This window comes from Truncatella angustata (assembly GCF_020726525.1).
Source record: "Truncatella angustata strain MPI-SDFR-AT-0073 chromosome Unknown BKA67scaffold_1, whole genome shotgun sequence".
Classification (NCBI taxonomy): domain Eukaryota; kingdom Fungi; phylum Ascomycota; class Sordariomycetes; order Amphisphaeriales; family Sporocadaceae; genus Truncatella; species Truncatella angustata.
In genome coordinates, this window is record NW_025763381.1 from 2,182,217 (window position 1) to 2,199,795 (window position 17,579).

Here is a 17,579-nt window from a genome sequence, read left to right on the forward strand (position 1 = left end):
AATTCTGTGATCTCAGCTTTTGGTGTCTGCCTCTACTTAGGTGCACATTATGAAATCGCGATGCATAGACCATCTCGCTACAGAAGATGCGCCAAAGAAGAAAACGGTAGCGCCAGAACTACATCATAGCCTAAAGTGGTCAGATGTTACTGCGTTTCTCCTTTACCGCCACCGAATCACCTGTTTGATCCAGTACTCAGCATAAATGGTTGACATGATGCCTACAGCAACCTTTTCGTAGAATCAGACTTCACCCTCATCCCTGGTTCGGATCCTCTGTCCACAGTCCTCCAAGCTGAAACATTATCGGAGCTCCTGCCGACTTCCAGTTCCGCTATTTGCACAGCTGAAAGCCTCCCTCCTAAAGAACCATGTGCTTTCCAAGTGTAGGCCAAAAGCCGTGGTAGTGAACCTTTGAAGCTGAACTAAGAGACAGATACTACGTGATGCATTGCTACCTCGTGCGCTCGAGTTATCCGAACCACGAGGCGCCAGCTGCTGCTTGCCTTCCTCGCTCTCGGTTTGGCTGGTGAGTGGTTGGGGGATCATTTTCCTGAAGTGGTAATGCAGGATTTCTTTCTGTACCTGAGCCGTGGCCAATGGTGTTTTTGTCTACAGAATGTCTAGAAACCCTGTTCAGAGACCGGCTTATTGACGTACCGTATTTCGCCAATGTAGGTAGGGGTTCGTGTATGTATGCAGGTGAACGACAGGTTGTGGAGCACCCAATGGTAGACAGACCTCGGGTTCGGAGGTTAGGTTGGGAGGATCCAAGCCACCTCGTGGTTCGCTCGATGACGGAGGGCGTAGCGTAGCCATGCAGGTGTGCAATTCATTTATCCAATCCCATATTGTCAGGGTGAGCCCGTATTAGGAAGTGGTACCATCACGACGCAGGCTGCAGCCGTGGTGGTAGGCAGTCTGGGGAAATCGATGAGTGCATATCCTCAGGTCTATCTGGACCGGATTGATAACGAAGTCTTTATACTACATCGCTGTGTCGTATGTGTTCAATGTATTATCATGGAGTACGAACTCGATTCTCGGCCCGCCATCTCATCAGCATTCCGACCCGCTATGCGAGCCTGACCGTTATGGTGACAAGGGAACATATGGAAACGGCGATTCAGATCCTTGACGTCTGGCAGACAGAAGGGAGGGCCAAAAATCGTTCGTTGCTCGTCCAAAAGACACGAAACCCCTGCGTCGCGTTATTGCGGCGAGCATTTTGCAAGGTTTCCTCCAGTACCACTGGTACTGGTTGCACCAATGACCCCTGTCATGCATGCCCCTCATCAGCCTTTACCACCATATCCGAACTGTCTGAACGAATATTCACGGCTTCGGTCCATCGGACGGAGTTGTTGTTGGGGGCTCGGAAGACTTCCTTGGGGAGACCTTCTAGAAAGGCTTCGTTAAATTTTTCTGAGTATGCTCCGACTCAGGAAAGCTAAAGTTCGGGTGGGCTGGAATATTGGAAGGTATTAACAGAGCATGATTGCCACAAATCTCATTACCAACACATTCTGGAGTTGAAGCTATGCAGGAGACATGATTGCCTCAGTGGCAAGAGGCGTGTGTGGCTGTGGACGTGTACGGTATCCCAGGTACCACCTACCTACGGCTCCGTCCGTGCTCGCTATAGGGGTGACCAATATTGGGCCCCGGATGGTAGAACATCCATGGCTATATTAATAAACCAGCCAAGGAGCGAATTATTGAATGCGATATCAGAGCTGCCGCGCGTTAGAATCGCGAGATCTGCAAGCTGCTGGCGATCGGGTTGGTGATTTGAACTGCACGCGTCTGTATGGCAGCTTTCGCCGTCGAGTCACTATCTCGCATACCTAGGAGAAGACCACCATAATGTCTGGCAATATTGGCCGGCGTAAGCGACGACACAACTTTGCTTGTGGATGCCCGGGGGCTGCTATTGAATGACTTCGGGCGCGCTCTAGGGATGGATAGAAGACCACGGTGCTATGAAACCAGTGCATTCCGTATCGATAAAACGGCAATTTATTTCCCCAAAAAATATATCGACGAATTATTTTCTACGAAGTAGTAACATGACGAGTTCTGGGGGGATCTCGCGAAAGTCGGCATACACACGGAACGAGGCTAGAAGTTGGGAAGAGATCGTAAGTAAGCAGCAAGAGACTGGTGTGCCAATTTAGCCATATAATTCCAGAGGGCTTGTGTTCCGCCGGTAGGGCTGACCTGTTAGCCAAATCCCTGAACTCTACTACAGTAGGGTCAACTATGAATGGTTGTTATCAATGTTAGATAGTTTTTATGATTATATATCTGCTTTACTGTGGTCACATATGAACCGTATCCTATATACAACATGTCTTAGACAAGCCATGGAATCCCGATCCTGTAAGATGCGACCTATACGCAGTGCTGGGGTATCGTTGCATCATTGCCATAAAATCAAATAATTCCCAATTTTGCCTGAACACCATGAAGACCAGAGTTGCGAGGTGCAGACACCACAGCCTCTTTCCGGCTTACAAAAGCAATCCTCCCAGGAACCCAACGCCGATCGCTATGCATATTCCCACCACCCTAACATCCCATTCCGGCCGCAAAGTCGTGCCGTAACTGTCTGCTATTTTTGTTGATACTGCCACCGAAGCTGTACTTCCCGGCTCGATCACCGTACTCGTGACATATGGTTGTGCAAATGTGTATGACGACGCTGCCACTCCACTCGGGCCAATCGTTAATGTTTGACCATCGATGACAGTCGTGATAGCGCTGGTTGCAGATGCACCGATGGAGTATGTCGTACCATCGATGACAACAGCACCGCCACCGATTTGTGTAATGGTAGCTCCGCCCACAATTTCATAAGTCGTTGCTGTAGTTGCCGCTGTGATGCCCCCAAGAGTGATTCCGTGCACACTGATGCCGGATGGGCCGATCAGGATTGTATCTCCGTTAATAACTTCCGTAATAGGGCTCATCCCTGGCCCATAAGAGAATGTAGTGCCCTCTATCACCACAATTGAATTTCCAATAGCTGTAATCATCTCCCCACCCAATACAGCCGACTCAGTTGCTCCAACTGATGTCACGACCGGGATAGTCTGAGTTGCAAAGACGATGCCACTCGGGCCCAACGTGATTGTCTGACCTTTAACCACAACGGTTGATGGGGTAGTATTGATTGTGAAGGTTGTTCCGTCAATTGTTGCCACAGCAATCCTAGACCGCACAGATACTGCAGAATTGATAATAGCAGTATACACAACTTCTATACCTGCGACTGTTGTCGTCGTTTTGGTAGGTATGAAGATGCCCCCGATGACAGGTCTGACCACTGTTGCGCCCGCGCCAATTACTTGGCTAGGATTAATAACGAAAGTATCTGTACCAACAACGACAGTGGAAGTTGCGCTCCTGGGGTTGTTGGTAAAAGTGCGATCATTGATAATGACCTTTTCCGTCTGAATGATTACCGTTACAGCGGTAGCCGTCGTGGGCAGTTGTCTTGTTGCTTCTGACACTGGCTGAGTGATACCGCCGCCATCCTCTCCTTTGGCAGTATTTCCTCCCCCATTGCCACCACCCCCAACAGTATTTTCTCCTCCATTGTTACTGCCAGAACCATCAGAATCTCCTCCTCCATTGCCACTACCCCCAGCGGTATTCCCTCCCCCACTTCCACCACTTCCGGCGTTATTTCCGCTGCCATTGCCTTCGCTGCCTCCATTGCCACTATTACCACTACTGTTGCTTCCCCCATTGCTACCGCCTGAATTAGCGGACGAAGACGGTGTAGGCTTCTCATATTGAGGGATGCTCGTAGGATAGTTGCCGCTGTTAGGGGTGTGATGATCCTGAATAGGCGTTGTGCCCGGATCACCATAGTCGGGAGGTGTCTCCGTCGAATAAACGACTGCTGGATTCTTGTCTGTAGTCCAAAATGTGATTGTAGGCAACTTATCAGCCGAGCCACCGGAAAAAGTAGTGGTGACAGCAGTGGCAGTGGGATTGACATGACGATGCCCATCATCACTTGTTGTTGTTGCATCACCAGGATATGTATACTGTGTACAGTCTGATCCATCACATACAGAGACTGATAGACGTGCAGATGTTTGTGAACAAAACACAGGCGTACTCGTCGTAGTTGGAAAAGGTGGTGTGTACTGCTCCGGCGGTAGTGTCCACGTTATAGTTGTTGTGTAGATGGTCGACCATACGGTGACGGTGTTACTGTTAGTTGTCACATCGCAAGCATCTGTTGTGGGTTCATCCGAAACTATTACCGAGCGAGTTTGTGGATCATACGTGGTAATAGTTGGTGGCGGTACGTCACCTGTGATTATTGTAAGATTCGTAATTGTAATGGTGGTTGAATTCCACCCAGAGTCGCTGACAGAGCTGTTACTTGTAGACACGCTTGATTGTGCGGCGTTGCTTGTGGTGTTGGCATATGATCCTGCAAGTGTGGTGGTCCAATCTGAACTTGAAGATACCGAACCAGAATTACTAATATCCTCGGAAACCATGCTAGAAAGTCCGCTACTAGCTTGCACAGGAGTTGGTGTAGTGGTAGTAAGGGATCCCAGAGTGATTGTGGTAGGCCTACTCGGCCTCGATGCAGTGGTAATGGTTTCTAAGCCATGAAGTGTGTACAATTGTTGAGTGGAAGACGATGTTGGAGTAGTCCCAGGTAAGAAAGATGCGATTGAGAGTTGTGCCGTCAAAGCGTCGCTCGCAGTATAGCTGCTGGTCTCAGATGCCAATATCGACGACGACAAAAGCACTGAACTTGGTTGAGTTGCATCCCTTGAAGCATCACTTGAGGCTGCTGCAGTGGATATCGTCTGATTACCGTTAAACAGACGCCGCTCGAAGCGACCCCAGGGTGGTGCTGGTAAGATATTAGTCTTATATGACCATTCTGTCAGTGAAATAACTTACCAGCGCTGGTTTTCTCAACACCATAAAGAAGTAAGGCTGCAACGCAAAGCAGCGTTCGATCGATGAGTATCATTGCTTCAAATGAACTTCCCGCGTGACACTCTATTCGGCGCTGCCTCTCTCGAACTGAATCAAGTCAAGAGCAGGTTTTATATCATGGGCACCGTACGAAAGGTCGGATGAAGTAAAAGTCACGTAGCAGCCATGGCAAGCCAGGCGTAAAATGGACGGCGGAGCAGGCCTTGACCGAAACTATTCAGCTGAAAGTATCGATATTCAACAGTAAGTGCAGCTAGAAGAGAAACGACATATAGAGTGGCTGAAAGGCAGCATAAACGTTGATGCGAACGAGTGCTTCCAAGGTTCTGGCAAAACACGGAGCACTTCCGGCATCTGTGTCCAGTGTCAAGGGGATTAGCACCGATCAGAGAAGTTGATGGGACGGTTCATTAGAGATCCTGACAATGCTGACTAGCTTCAATAGCAGAGCCACAGGGGCAAAACAGCCGAGATGGGCTGGATAGTGCTGCAGCGGTCGATAGCAGGGGATGGATGGTGCCGGATGAACCAGGTGTATGAACGAGTGCGTAGCCACCCACACAGGATCTAGCACCCGGTGAGCTAACGCTAGTCCATGACCTGCAGTAGAGGATTTCTTCTTCATGTGTTTTGGAATGGTTCATGCATAGATGTGCGAGTTGCTACATACAAACTTGCTCAAGGGATCGGCGGGCGTCTACAGGCGGTCCGCAATACCTATCTTGGAGGTTTCACGGAGCACATCATGAACATGTCTCGAAGCTGGACCGGCTTTTAGGGAGGAGACAAGTAACGACCGGGCAGGTGTTATCGCCAATAAATTAACCTGGAAAGTAATGCGCACACCTACGATGGTAACCTTGGTCTTTTTAGGCCTGCTCCAAGCACGCAATTTGCCCCATCAAAGCTGGGAGATACATTGATGATCTAGGCGTACGTGTTCGACCACGTTATTGCGGATGAGTTACCATTGATTGAACCATGTGCACGTGGATAGGCCACGTCTAAAGGTCTATACGGAGGATCGGTACCGCATCTTTCTTAGTTACTAGAATCGATATTGGGGGCTGGAAGGGGAAATATCTACGATTGGTCGCTAGTTACAGCATATCTACGAAGGTATCTATGTATGTAGCAAGCTGCAACAAGTATATATTTGGAGAATAGAAACTAATAGTCTCATCAACCTTGGACTTCTTCTTACCGGTCTGTTCAAGTGTCTCACGAGCTTCCCCCATACCCAAGACTACATAGTAGAGATTGTTATCGAGGCGAAGATAAAGTTATGGCAGGTGGAAACTGGTTGTTCGGACCGCCTAGCCCAAAAGTGGCGATATGCTTAAAGGTTAAGCATGTACGGAGTAAAACATCCCGCTATGCGGGGCACCGCCATTGATGAAGTCAAGAGGCCGAGTTCAAGACTGTCTTCTAGTGCATCATTCATCAAGAATGAATTTCCCTTTATTCACTCTGTGGAGCACGGGCCAGAAAGCCGCTCGCTGCGAACCCAAAATACGAGACGCTGAATGAGCTTGACGCGTGGGTATAGGCTTAGGGTTACTTAGGTAGTCTTGGCGTTGACTCGAGAGATTTAATGAATGCTGAAAAGAAATCCCGTGAGACAAGCGGCACAGTTCTATACTGCGGGATTGAGGTGTTCTGTCGCTCGAGTAATTAATTGAGCTGCGGACAAACCAAGTTGGTTATGTTTCTTGATATTCTCATTATTTTCTTCATGTTTTTGGCAAGTCGAGAATGATCAGGTGAATCCACTAATCTAGTTACTTACGGTCCCAACGCGGTGGTTACAGCGGTCCATCGCATGTCAGGCTCCATAAACGCGCCCTAATCATTGGGTGAATGTCCTACAGGTCAGGGGTTCCCTGAAAGCCGGCAAGAAAAACCACATTTAGGATTCAGGAAAACGGGAAAGGCGCACGTCGCACCGGCATTCGAATATCATCATCGTTCATCGCGCGATCCTCAAAGACCCGAGAAACAATTACCGAAGCAGGGGAGATGCACCATTGGATGTGGACGCGTATGCCCAGGTGTTCCAATTTTTCTCGACTTAAAAGCTGTCCCATCTATAGAAGCCAAGCTGTCTACGTTATATAGACATGGAACTTAACCAGAGTCACGCGGCGCTGCTTGAGCTCAAGGTTGTTAACAATGCTCTGCGAAATGCCTTCCTATTCAGCAACGCTCGCCTAAAGCATGGCTCCAGTCCAGACCCGGCTGGACAAGCAGCGCTCCCATTTTGCATTCTGCTGGCTTTCCTCATTGACGGCTTGGTGCTGCCAGATTGGCTGACATGTTTTGCATTGGATGGTAAGCCAGCTAATTTCCTGGGCCTTGCCAATAGTAGAAGGTGATATGGAATACACGCGGGTTGCGCGGGATACTGTCTTCAAACGCGGCAACCCCAGATTCCAAGGTTCTGGTCATGGTAGCAGGTCACAAGACATAAGCATGGGCGCATTGCTACTGTTAAAGTCATGACGGTCCTACATACCTTGATGGAGCCAAAGTACTAAGGTTACTAAGTAAAACTCCATCTATGCGAAGCTGTTGCTGTATTTTGTCGTCACAGGATCTATCAGAACTAGTTTAGCCTGCCTATCGAGTGAATCGCTTGTTTGGTGACTGATTCAGAGCTGTGGAATTTAAAAGAACTACGGCAATGCAGGTAACCAGTTCTGTTTTGCTTCTCCAGCATAACTACATAGAGCTTACGCTATCGCGAAAGAACCTAACCTTAGCTTACTCTGTGGCCGTTCTGCCGTTCTGGAAGAGGTCATAAGATTGATCAAGTTCTTACGAACACGCCGTACTTTGGGTTTGCACAACGCGAGGTACCTTTACCCTCCATGCAAAGATATATTATTCGGCATATCGGCAAAATCGGGATTTTGTTCATTTATCCAAAGTCACTTGGTTGCAGATTTTCATGTTACACAATCTCTCTCCTTGCTTGGCAAGGGGTCCGCATGGTTGGTCGAAATGAATGGTGATTCTGAGGTCCAACCTTTTGCACCCACTGAACTGTCGAGTGAAGTTCTTCAATTTCATATCATACATGCCGTGCTTGTGAGACGATAACGGGAGTTGCATCAGATGCATACTGCACAGCACTTTCAGCCCCACGGTCCATTTGAGATGTTACTCATTCGATGTAACAAGTTGGCTACGAACAGCTCATCAGTTTGGGGAGAGCGTTGAAAATATTTCTTGTAGGTATCCTTTGACGCAGGCTTGAATGCTCCTATCAGACGCGAGATGAAAACAATGCTTGATCCCTGAAGAGCCCATGCTGCTGCTGGCACCTACGGTAAATTGCCGACTAAGACACTTTCGCTTTGATGACAGATTAATCTTAGCGGGAGGTGCTTCAACGAGTGCGCACAAAAGCTCTTTCGCACCACAAAGTGAGAATCATCAGCTGAGCAGTACTCAGCACTAAGGCCGCCTGGCTATATACACAGTACGCAAGTGCGATCAGCACATACCTGTCAGTCGAACATGCTGCCACAGCGTTTGATCATCTGTGATATTGAAGATTGCGATATGCTTCGACTTGCTTCTGAAAGCACGGGATAGATGCCGGGGATGGAGGTCAGCGGCATGTTTTTATTGTTCTAGCGGCCTCAAACCACTATTGTAGCTGCAACCTAGCAAGCTTCAGGCTTCAGGCTTCAGGGCACTCTAACACGGAAGCTGCATTGTGATTGTGGTAGCGTGAGATGGCATCTGCCCAGAAAGCCACGACTCCTCCTCGGAAATCCCTTGACGCGCACCCTGAACCACTGATAGGCCCCTGGGCATCATGCCAACTTCTGGCCCTTGTTGAAAGAAGGTGCGGCATCGTCTGCTGTGGATGGCCCCCCTTGGTACCTATGGCACCCATGGCTTTCGCCAAGGATCCAGCCAGCCGACAACCCTGGCCTGAAAGGCCACCACCAGATGCTGGCATTCGGAGAATGTTCCATGCCATTCATTCACTGCCGATTTGGTCGCTTGCCTGCCTGTGCTGCCGTCAACTTCTTGCTTGTTTTTGTTTTGCAGTCGTTGAAGTTCAGAAAGCCACATGCCGACATTGAGGTAGAGCACCTATCGCGTCAATTAGATGCGATAGTGTTTGCGACCATATTCAACCGTGCAGTTCTAGAAATTCTGGAAATTGTGACGTTCGCCTCGATTCAAAGTAGCCCCGTATGAAGTTCTCCAAAGGACGTAGGTGATTTCCACGCACGCGTCCGACGCAAGGGAGCCGCAACGATTAGCCACTATGCCACCGATATCATACGCAGCAGCCATTTCTGGTTTCTTGCTCGCTACTTTAACTTTGATTCAAGCGAACGGAGATGCATTATGGCTAGAACCGTCCTCCAAATGGTACGGAATTGATGGCAACTGGTCCTCGGTAGGCCTCTACGTTGGAGAGCCTTCCCAACAAGTCGACGTTATAGTCAGTACCAGTCTCTCTGAGATATGGGTCATTGAAAGCAGCGGCTGCGGCTCAAGTAAGGCTTCGAATTTTGTAAACATGAACTAGCTAATGATGGACACAGGCGCTCTCTGCACCGCAGCTCGTGGAAACGTTTTCAACATTAGTCAATCGTCTAGCTGGTCATCACTTGGGGCTTGGGAACTGGGACTGAACTATCTAGACCAAGTGGCCAATGGAGACTACGCTGTGGACGCAGTCACTGTGTACAACGGCCTCTCTCAAAACCTAACGAGTTTAGCGAAACAAGTTGTGGCTGCCATCAATGACACGGACTACTACACAGGGTTCTTCGGTCTCGGCATCACTCCAGGTCGCTTCAAGACGACCGTGGTGCAAAGTCCAATAGCTGCTATGGTTGAACGGGATGCCATCATCCCGAGCCACAGCTACGGTTATACTGCTGGGGCATATTATGGAAGTGCGATCGGTACGCCGATGTCTTTAGTTCTTGGCGGTTATGATCAGAATCGCTTTGTTCCGCATGACACGACATTCAGTTTAAACTCCACAACACGCCAACCCGAGGCTCTAATCAGAGGCATTACAGCAACTGTTTCGAGCGCCGATCAAGCACCAACTGCATGGAACTCGACTTCTGTGTCGCTCGCCACGTTCGATGAGTCGGTCGTTGCTCTCATTGACAGCTCAACGCCCTATTTATGGCTTCCATCGGCGGTGTGTGATCACTTCGCTCAGGCTCTCGATTTGACCTGGAATGAGACGTTTGGTCTGTACCTGTTCGCGAATGACAAGACGTACGAAAACCTTTCTAATACGGACTTGTCTTTCACATTCTCGTTATCGAGCAGCGACAATCGCGACAATTTCGGAGACCCCTTGAACGTGGCGGGTGTTGTGAACATCACCATCTCAGCTAACGCTTTCGCGCAGACGCTTCGGTATCCTTTCATGAACTTGTTCGAATATGGTGATGCAGCCACGCCATATTTCCCTTTGAGACGCGCGGATGGCGGCACCCAGGCCATCATTGGGAGGTCGTTTTTGCAGGAGGCATATCTCAAGACGAACTATGAGCTGAGCTCCTTCTCCCTCCACCAGGCTTTATTCCCGGAGAACCCGTCAACCAACACGTCAATTGTGACTGTCACGAGCTCAGCGGATAGTCCTTATCCAGACCCCGGTTCCGGTTCCACCAACCAGCAGGGTCTACACACACCCGCAATTGTGGGGATCGTCGTGGCCGCTTCTTTAGCTCTTCTGTCCGCCTTTTTTGTCTTCTGGTGTGTTAGAAGGCGAAAGAGGAGGCAGGGCGGAGCGATGGTTGAAGTCAACAGCCTGAAAGAAACCACTTCGTCTATGGAGCCCGAAACGCCAAGGACCCCCGTTGCCAGGATGTTTTCAAGATTCGCCAGAAGATTTCCTGGCAGGAGGAACAAGGGAGACGCGGCGCATGAGATGTCAGGAGACAGCACACATCCCTTGGAAGCTGCTGGGCAGGAAAGGTACGAATTGGCGGTTCCTCAGGCGCCGGTAGAGCTGGATGCGACGGATGCGCATTCCCTCAATGCATTCACCGATTTCGCGACGGGGGACACAGGCGATCTCAGCCCGTACGAGATGGCGCGGCGCAAAATGGAAAAGCAATTGCAAGGACCCGTGCCACACTATACGCCCGGTCCGTCTCCGTTGGACTCGCCCTTGGCCGGGGATGGATTCGGCTACGGCCTCGAGAAAGGCTATCACGATATCAGCCCGGTTCCACACTACCGCCCATCGAACCGGTCCCTCCGCTCCGACAATACCAGCCTGTCACCCGCTTCGACACCCACACACGAAAACTACTCCTATTCGATCCCGTCCCCGATGACGCCTCATGGCGAATGGCCACCATTTCCCTCGGCAATGTCATATCTGCCTGCCACGAATACTCCTCCTACTTCCACCACTCTGCCTCGATCGTTATCCAGCCCGGGCTCGGCTTACGTATCATCGCTGCCTGACACGACGGAACATCCATCTATGAGCAGATCTGCCTCGTCCAGCGGGACACCAATGTCCACCAGGGCACATCTTGCGCCGCCCAAGCCTTCTTTCCAGAGGACGCCAATTGATCCATCAAAAGTTGTCTGTCTGGGACCGCTCCCAGACAACATTCGACCCCCACATCCCACATCAATGGCGAGATTGATAACGCCGAATGGTCAAACGTTTGTCTTGCCGACGATACCCTCGGCCGCCGAATCGCGCCGACAGTCGACAACGGATACCCTGGGTAGCAATTATACCGTCGAGGAGGAGGAACATATGAGGGATGAACATGACAACGACTGGGGGTTCGGCGGACTCGGTCTGAAAATAGAGGAAGAGGAATCAGAGCCCAAGTCTGCACACACTACAGGGACTTTGGACGGGGCGTTTGACTTCATTCATATTCCTGAGCCACCCACTCCGATATCTGGTACCCCTAGTACCGGGCGCCTCGAGTCAAGAATCGACCTTGTCCACGTTCCGACACCGGTCGATCCAACAGTTGTACCCACATCGGCCACACAGCGGCTGCACGGTTTCGACCTTGTTCATGTTCCTCAACCAGCCGAGAGGAGATACAGCTGGGAAGAGGGAGGCAGCCGGTGATCGCTGGGCACATTGCCACCCACCTCAAGGCGAGCATCTGAACGCGTCATAATTCATCATTTGCATTTACATGATAGTCTACAAGTACATTACACGGATAGCGACGGAGTTTGGGACTTGCTTTGGGAACTTAGGGACCACGCAAAAGTGCCATACATAATTACCATGTGCTCTTTTGGCCCATGGCCAGCGTATTCAACAAAACACGGCGTTTTAGGTGGCCCAGTCGTTTCTTTGAAGGCATCAGCAATGCCGAGCAATGTTTTAGGAGGACGCAAGCATTGAGGATTTACCACAGCCGATCGATCCTGGCTACATATAATACAGACAAACTAGTCCAACCTGGATATACCATAAATAATACACAAACTTGCAAAGAAGATATCTGAGACATGGAGTCAATTTTCTCTCTAGTATCCAACAAGATTATCCCGCAACCTCGTCACTTGACCCTACAAAGGCCGGCACTTCTTAGTCATTGACTGTTCCCTTGATAGTGCAACATGCCAAGCCTTCGACCGGCCCCCCTCTCTACCACCACCACCACCACCTGCTGCGATTACCTTATTTGCTAGCATGACAGCTCGCCAGGACGAGCAGGAATTTTATTTTTATTTATTTTTATTCTAAAATTGTCAACTGCGGGAATAGCCAGAAAACTTCCCTTCCCGCTCTCCGCAGGCGAAGAAAGTCAATTCAGCCTCTTCCAGCAACTAGTAGAACAGCACACACGGGGGGTCTGGCGAACGTTCTTTCTCGGTGGGAGGGGGCTGGGAGACACGCAGAAGAAGCTGGCAGCATTTGCCGACACTGAAGGGGCCATACGTCATGGCGCATACCGAACGGGAAGAGGACACCGAGCCACAAGCATAATTTTGTTCATGTATGGAGCTTGCTCAGTTCAAGTAGAGGCTGGTTGCAGCAACCAATTGGCTCCCCTGTATTATCTCAGGCAGTAGTGAATCGTGGAATATTTCAATGACTTCAGAACCAGAAATTTGTCTGTTGAATGAGAAACTAGCATATATTTTGTTTGGGAAGGCCCAACTAATTAGACTAAGAATGAATAGCAAAGCATTAACAACTTTGCATGAAGCATCAGCTATGAAGGGAAATAAATATCAAAGGCTCGAAACGATAATTACCAAACCAATCCTAGCCTTTACCAAGCTCGGCCCTTTCCTTTATCACCAACGTTTAGGGAAGGGAAGTCGTCATCATCTGCGCCCATGTTCGTCTGGAAAGATTTTCGGCTCTCTTCCTCAGCGAGACTCAGCTCCAATGCAAGACGCAAGTCATCGTCCATATCCAAACTAGCCGCGGTGGCGCTGGGCAGAGCTGTATGCTGTACCACAGGAGTGTGACTCGAAAATGGAGTCGAAGAAGTCTGTTTGCCTCGCTTTTGCATATATATCACCGCGTTGTCGCAATCTCCAGAGCTATTGCCTTGTGGCGAATGGCCTCTGTCATGAACACCTTCGAGTAGGGAGAGTCGCAGAGCCTGTTGTATCTGAAGTTCATAGTCGGTCTCGTCGTCGGTAACTTTTGGGGGTACGCTGCTGCTGGCAGTAGGTGGGCTGAAACCTGTCACGCTTGGATCAGGAGTAACAGTGGCAAAGCTTCGCCCACTCGTGGATGTAGTATCAAATGCGGAGCCAGTCTCACTCGCACTGGTTCGACGCAGCTCTTCGAACTGGAAGGCCTCTTGAGATATCATCTCTGCATACTGCATTGCCTCTTCTTCAGTGAGGTCTGCTAGACCAACACCGAACCGAGAACGCAGATGGGCTTTTTCCTGAGCCTTGTGATGCTGCTCCACACGTAGCTCCTCAGCCTCAGCGGCGATATAGCCTTTCACGCCACTGCCAAAACGTCGGCTGCTGTCTGCGCGACCGTGAACCTCTGAGTGACGTAAACGGCGTTTTCTGCCTGAAGGTTGACCATTTGAGCTATAGGCCCAATATCGCACGAATGTGCCAAAGCAGACAACGCCTCTAAGCAAAGTCGGATCTGGGTCTAGATAGATTGCACCGACTGCCGCAAAATTGCTGTTACGAAGACCCGGATTCACGGACATCATAATGCGTGGGACTCGCCCCGTTGAACGAGCATTCATAGTTCTAAGAGGGTCAAGCGTGGATGCCAGGGGATCCCATGATTGTACAAGCCCATCGCTGCCGCCATGAACAAGATATAACGCAGAGATGGCCAGGGAGGTGATCTCGGGCGACTCCGTTTGAATAATTCGTAGAGGCTTGATTCCGTCTGTAAGGTGACCTTCTCTCATGTTCCATAAGCATATGCTTCCGATGTTGGTCCCCACACCCAGCATCCTTGCCCGTCTACCGGGGATGTCCGATGCCAGATGCTGAGTCGGGGTCGTTGGTGCGGCTGGAGTACCTGCGTCCTCTTTTGCTGCGTCTTCGAAGGTTGTCGTCATAGCATAAAGGGACAAATCGACGCTGGAAATGGTTATTTTTGTGCCACCGTTAGGCAACAGAAATGTGCTTTTACGCCAGTCATCAAGTTTGTACTCCTCCAGGGTCGACGGCGCTGGGGCGCCTGAGATCAAGGCTGGCTTTGGAAGAGTCGATGCCATGTCATCTGGGGACGGCACAGTGGCCATGTCACCACCAAAGAGGGAGAACGTGACTTCGCTCTCGGCAGCCGTGTCAGGACTTGTCCTGACAACATCAGCGACGCTACCCCTTAACATGAGACGCGAGTAGCGAGTGATGGCAGAGTGCTGTTCATCTTCAAGACCACACTCAATGACGAAGATGCCTTCTCCAGCGCCATCCTCAGAAGTTGCCGAGAAGTCGACCTCCAGCCTTCGACGCATGTCCCATCCATCGCACACCTTGCGGAAATGACTGGGCTTATATCGTAAAAACCTGTCGATTTCTCGTGCTTCTGCAATAAGCTGGTCTTTCTTCAGGTTCATAGTATAGGATGGAGACCGAGGAGAGTAAGCACCCCGAAGTACGTTCTTATCAGCCTCGTCGGGTCGTGCTTGGCGACGAGTAGCCTCAATTAAATGCCAGTAGGTAGTGCGGCCGGCGTACCAAGCACATTTGGTAGCATCTTCGGCTCTGGCCTTGACAGTCAGCGGTGTCGGGGGTTTCGTCAAGTAAAAAACTTCGCCAAGAGCGTTTAATGCCACGGCGAAAACGCGGCCCCAAGATTTACGTTTGAGGCTGTAGCTCTCATCGCATTGAATAGCAACGATGGGTACACCAGGACTTAGAACCCATCGAGCAGTGATCTGCCCGGTAGCATATCGTGGTCCAGCTGGATCAGTACCGAGGGCATAGGCCGTAATGACACCCAACGTTGAGCCCGTCAGGATGCCAACCATGGTATGAGTAAAAGTGGGAAGGGCGGTTGATTTGGCAATCCAGACTGAGCAAATGCCTTCAGACAATTCTGGTATCTTGGGAATATCTGGATAGGCATCTACCGTGCTTGAGTCTGGACTTAGATATTTGCCCCTGTAGACACCTGTTGGGCGGAAAAAGACCCTGCCACCAGGGAAGCCCTCGCCGCCAACAACACCTAGAGGTTGGCTGACGTCCATAACATTAGGCACTGATGCTGGGCCTTCCCCAACGCCATACGGCATGATTTGAGGTACAACTTCATCAAACTGAGCAAAGGTAAAGGGGTCATCCAGTCCCCATTTCTCCACCTTGCCATTGGTAGGATCGGCAGCACTGCAAATGTTCAAGTCGGAAGCACCATGCACGACACGGGGTGGTTTCTTGGCGCTCGAGGTAAAAGTAGCATGCACATTGGTAACCATGGAGGGCAGCTTTGAGTTGTACGTCAAGACTGCACTCAACTTCTTGCCTGTCTGGAGGCTGCGAGTAGAGGGCCCAACAGCACGCGAGGTGCTCGGTTTGCCTCTAGCAAGACTTCGCAAAAGGCGAGTGCGAAGCAAATACTCGCTACGCCAAGAGGCATTGCTGGTTAAACGAGCGAACTGCCGGATCTCAGATCGAATGAACTCTTCGTCATCGTTTGCCGCAGGGTCAGGGGTTCCAGTCGCCGACAGGGCATCTTGACCAGGGAAGAAACGCTGAAATGCCATTCGCCACGCATGTGAGGTTGTCACCAAAGTGTAAAACCTTTTTGAGGCCAGAGCGACAGCGGTATGCGAATCGGGGTGCAGATGAGACAAGATATGGGTCAGAATTTCTGCGGCAGACTTGTCAATATAATGTGGCAACCACTTGGACATATGCTTAGAAGTGTTGACGAACCATTAGGGAAGTCAGCCAGCTGAGGGCCGTCGGTTGACGGGTTGGCACGCTTTATGACCTTGAAACCCAAAGCTTGTTTCGGTGTCACTGGTGTCAAGGCTCTCTCATATTCAGCGATGCGCTGACCTGGGGTCAAGGAGTTGCCCTCAACGTTCAGTCGGCATAATTTCTCGTCGAGTTGGTCGATACTGATGCCATGGTCATGGTGAGACGCGTTGGCGCTCTCCTCCTGACTGGCGATTGAGTGTGGCGAGAGGCTGCTATGGCGGTGCTGCGGCTGGCCCGGGTCAGGGTCGGTGCTGCAAGTGCCCTGTTGAAGGTGGAAGCCATCTTGAGAGGAAGGTTGGAGGGAAACGAGTGTGTTTGTTCCTTGCGCGTGGTGGGAAGACTCAGGAAACTCTTGTTGCATGAAATAGAAGGGGAGGGGTTAGACAAGTGTTGTTGCGACTGTGCATCAACGAATGGCACAGTCGTGGAATATCTAGTTTGCGGAGTCGGAGGATATCTAAGGCGCGGTAGGTATTTGGCGTTGTCTAGTGGTCGAGTGGTGATGGTTCAAGATGGATCTGTGGCAGATGGGAAAAGTATGCGTATTGTTGAGTGGTTGCCGTGACTTCGTCACGTCACGACTCGAAATAATGATAATTGATTTGAGCGCAGGAGATTGCGGGCAAAGGTCCAAGGTTAGTCTAACCTTAGTCTAGTCCAAGGTTAGGTAGGTTACATGAGTTACTAACTTACACAATGTTAGTGGAGGGAGTTGTTAAGTTACAGGTACATTTTTATCTTATTTTATTTTTACTACTATGTACGCTGCCTATTGTTAGCACTAAACTAGACTGACCAAACCGCTGACCTGCTGTACGTTACTTATCTTTCAGGTGCGTAGCGCCGCAACACCTCCCACTTCCCGCCTCCCGTTAGCTTTCCGGTCGCTGCAGGAGTCGCTGCAAGCGTTGTGTACCGCAGGCGTTGCCGCTGGCTGGCATATGCCAATTCCAGATGTCCTTATAATGAAGACATACCAAAGACAGCGTGTTGATCTCATTGGGCCTCAAGTCCGAAATAGCCCATCACTCGCTCGAGCTCTTTGACGACGCCCCATTGACAACCTGCTGTAACTCAACAAGTGCATGCTGTTAGTCTGAGGTTAATTCCTTGGTATAATTATATGGTTAGAACTCATGGTAATTAGCATGTCAAAATGTTGCTTGCATTAGAAATCAGACACATAT

The 17,579-nt window shown here is 50.2% G+C and overlaps 4 protein-coding genes across 4 annotated transcripts; 1 reads left to right on the top strand and 3 right to left on the bottom strand.

Annotated features, from left to right (window-relative positions):
• Positions 1 to 303: 303 nt before the first annotated feature.
• Positions 304 to 819, bottom strand: BKA67DRAFT_529708 (uncharacterized protein; the record flags this gene model as incomplete). Its single annotated transcript, XM_046099115.1, has 2 exons — positions 304 to 612; positions 661 to 819. 2 exons carry the CDS (start codon positions 817 to 819, stop codon positions 304 to 306), a joined length of 468 nt encoding a protein of 155 aa, XP_045963696.1.
• Positions 820 to 2,513: 1,694 nt separating this feature from the next.
• BKA67DRAFT_652790 (uncharacterized protein) lies at positions 2,514 to 5,011 on the bottom strand (the record flags this gene model as incomplete). The annotated part of the gene is made up of 2 exons (XM_046106227.1): positions 2,514 to 4,888; positions 4,939 to 5,011. 2 exons carry the CDS (start codon positions 5,009 to 5,011, stop codon positions 2,514 to 2,516), a joined length of 2,448 nt encoding a protein of 815 aa, XP_045963697.1.
• Positions 5,012 to 9,265: 4,254 nt separating this feature from the next.
• Positions 9,266 to 12,082, top strand: BKA67DRAFT_652791 (aspartic peptidase domain-containing protein; the record flags this gene model as incomplete). The annotated part of the gene is made up of 2 exons (XM_046106228.1): positions 9,266 to 9,500; positions 9,549 to 12,082. The coding sequence occupies 2 exons, from the start codon at positions 9,266 to 9,268 to the stop codon at positions 12,080 to 12,082; spliced, it is 2,769 nt and encodes a 922-aa protein (XP_045963698.1).
• A 999-nt stretch (positions 12,083 to 13,081) lies between these two features.
• BKA67DRAFT_18292 (uncharacterized protein) lies at positions 13,082 to 17,107 on the bottom strand. The gene is made up of 2 exons (XM_046095291.1): positions 16,345 to 17,107; positions 13,082 to 16,279 (listed from the first exon to the last, which is right to left on the bottom strand). Exons 1-2 carry the CDS (start codon positions 16,751 to 16,753, stop codon positions 13,245 to 13,247), a joined length of 3,444 nt encoding a protein of 1,147 aa, XP_045963699.1. The 5' UTR covers positions 16,754 to 17,107; the 3' UTR covers positions 13,082 to 13,244.
• Positions 17,108 to 17,579: the final 472 nt, after the last annotated feature.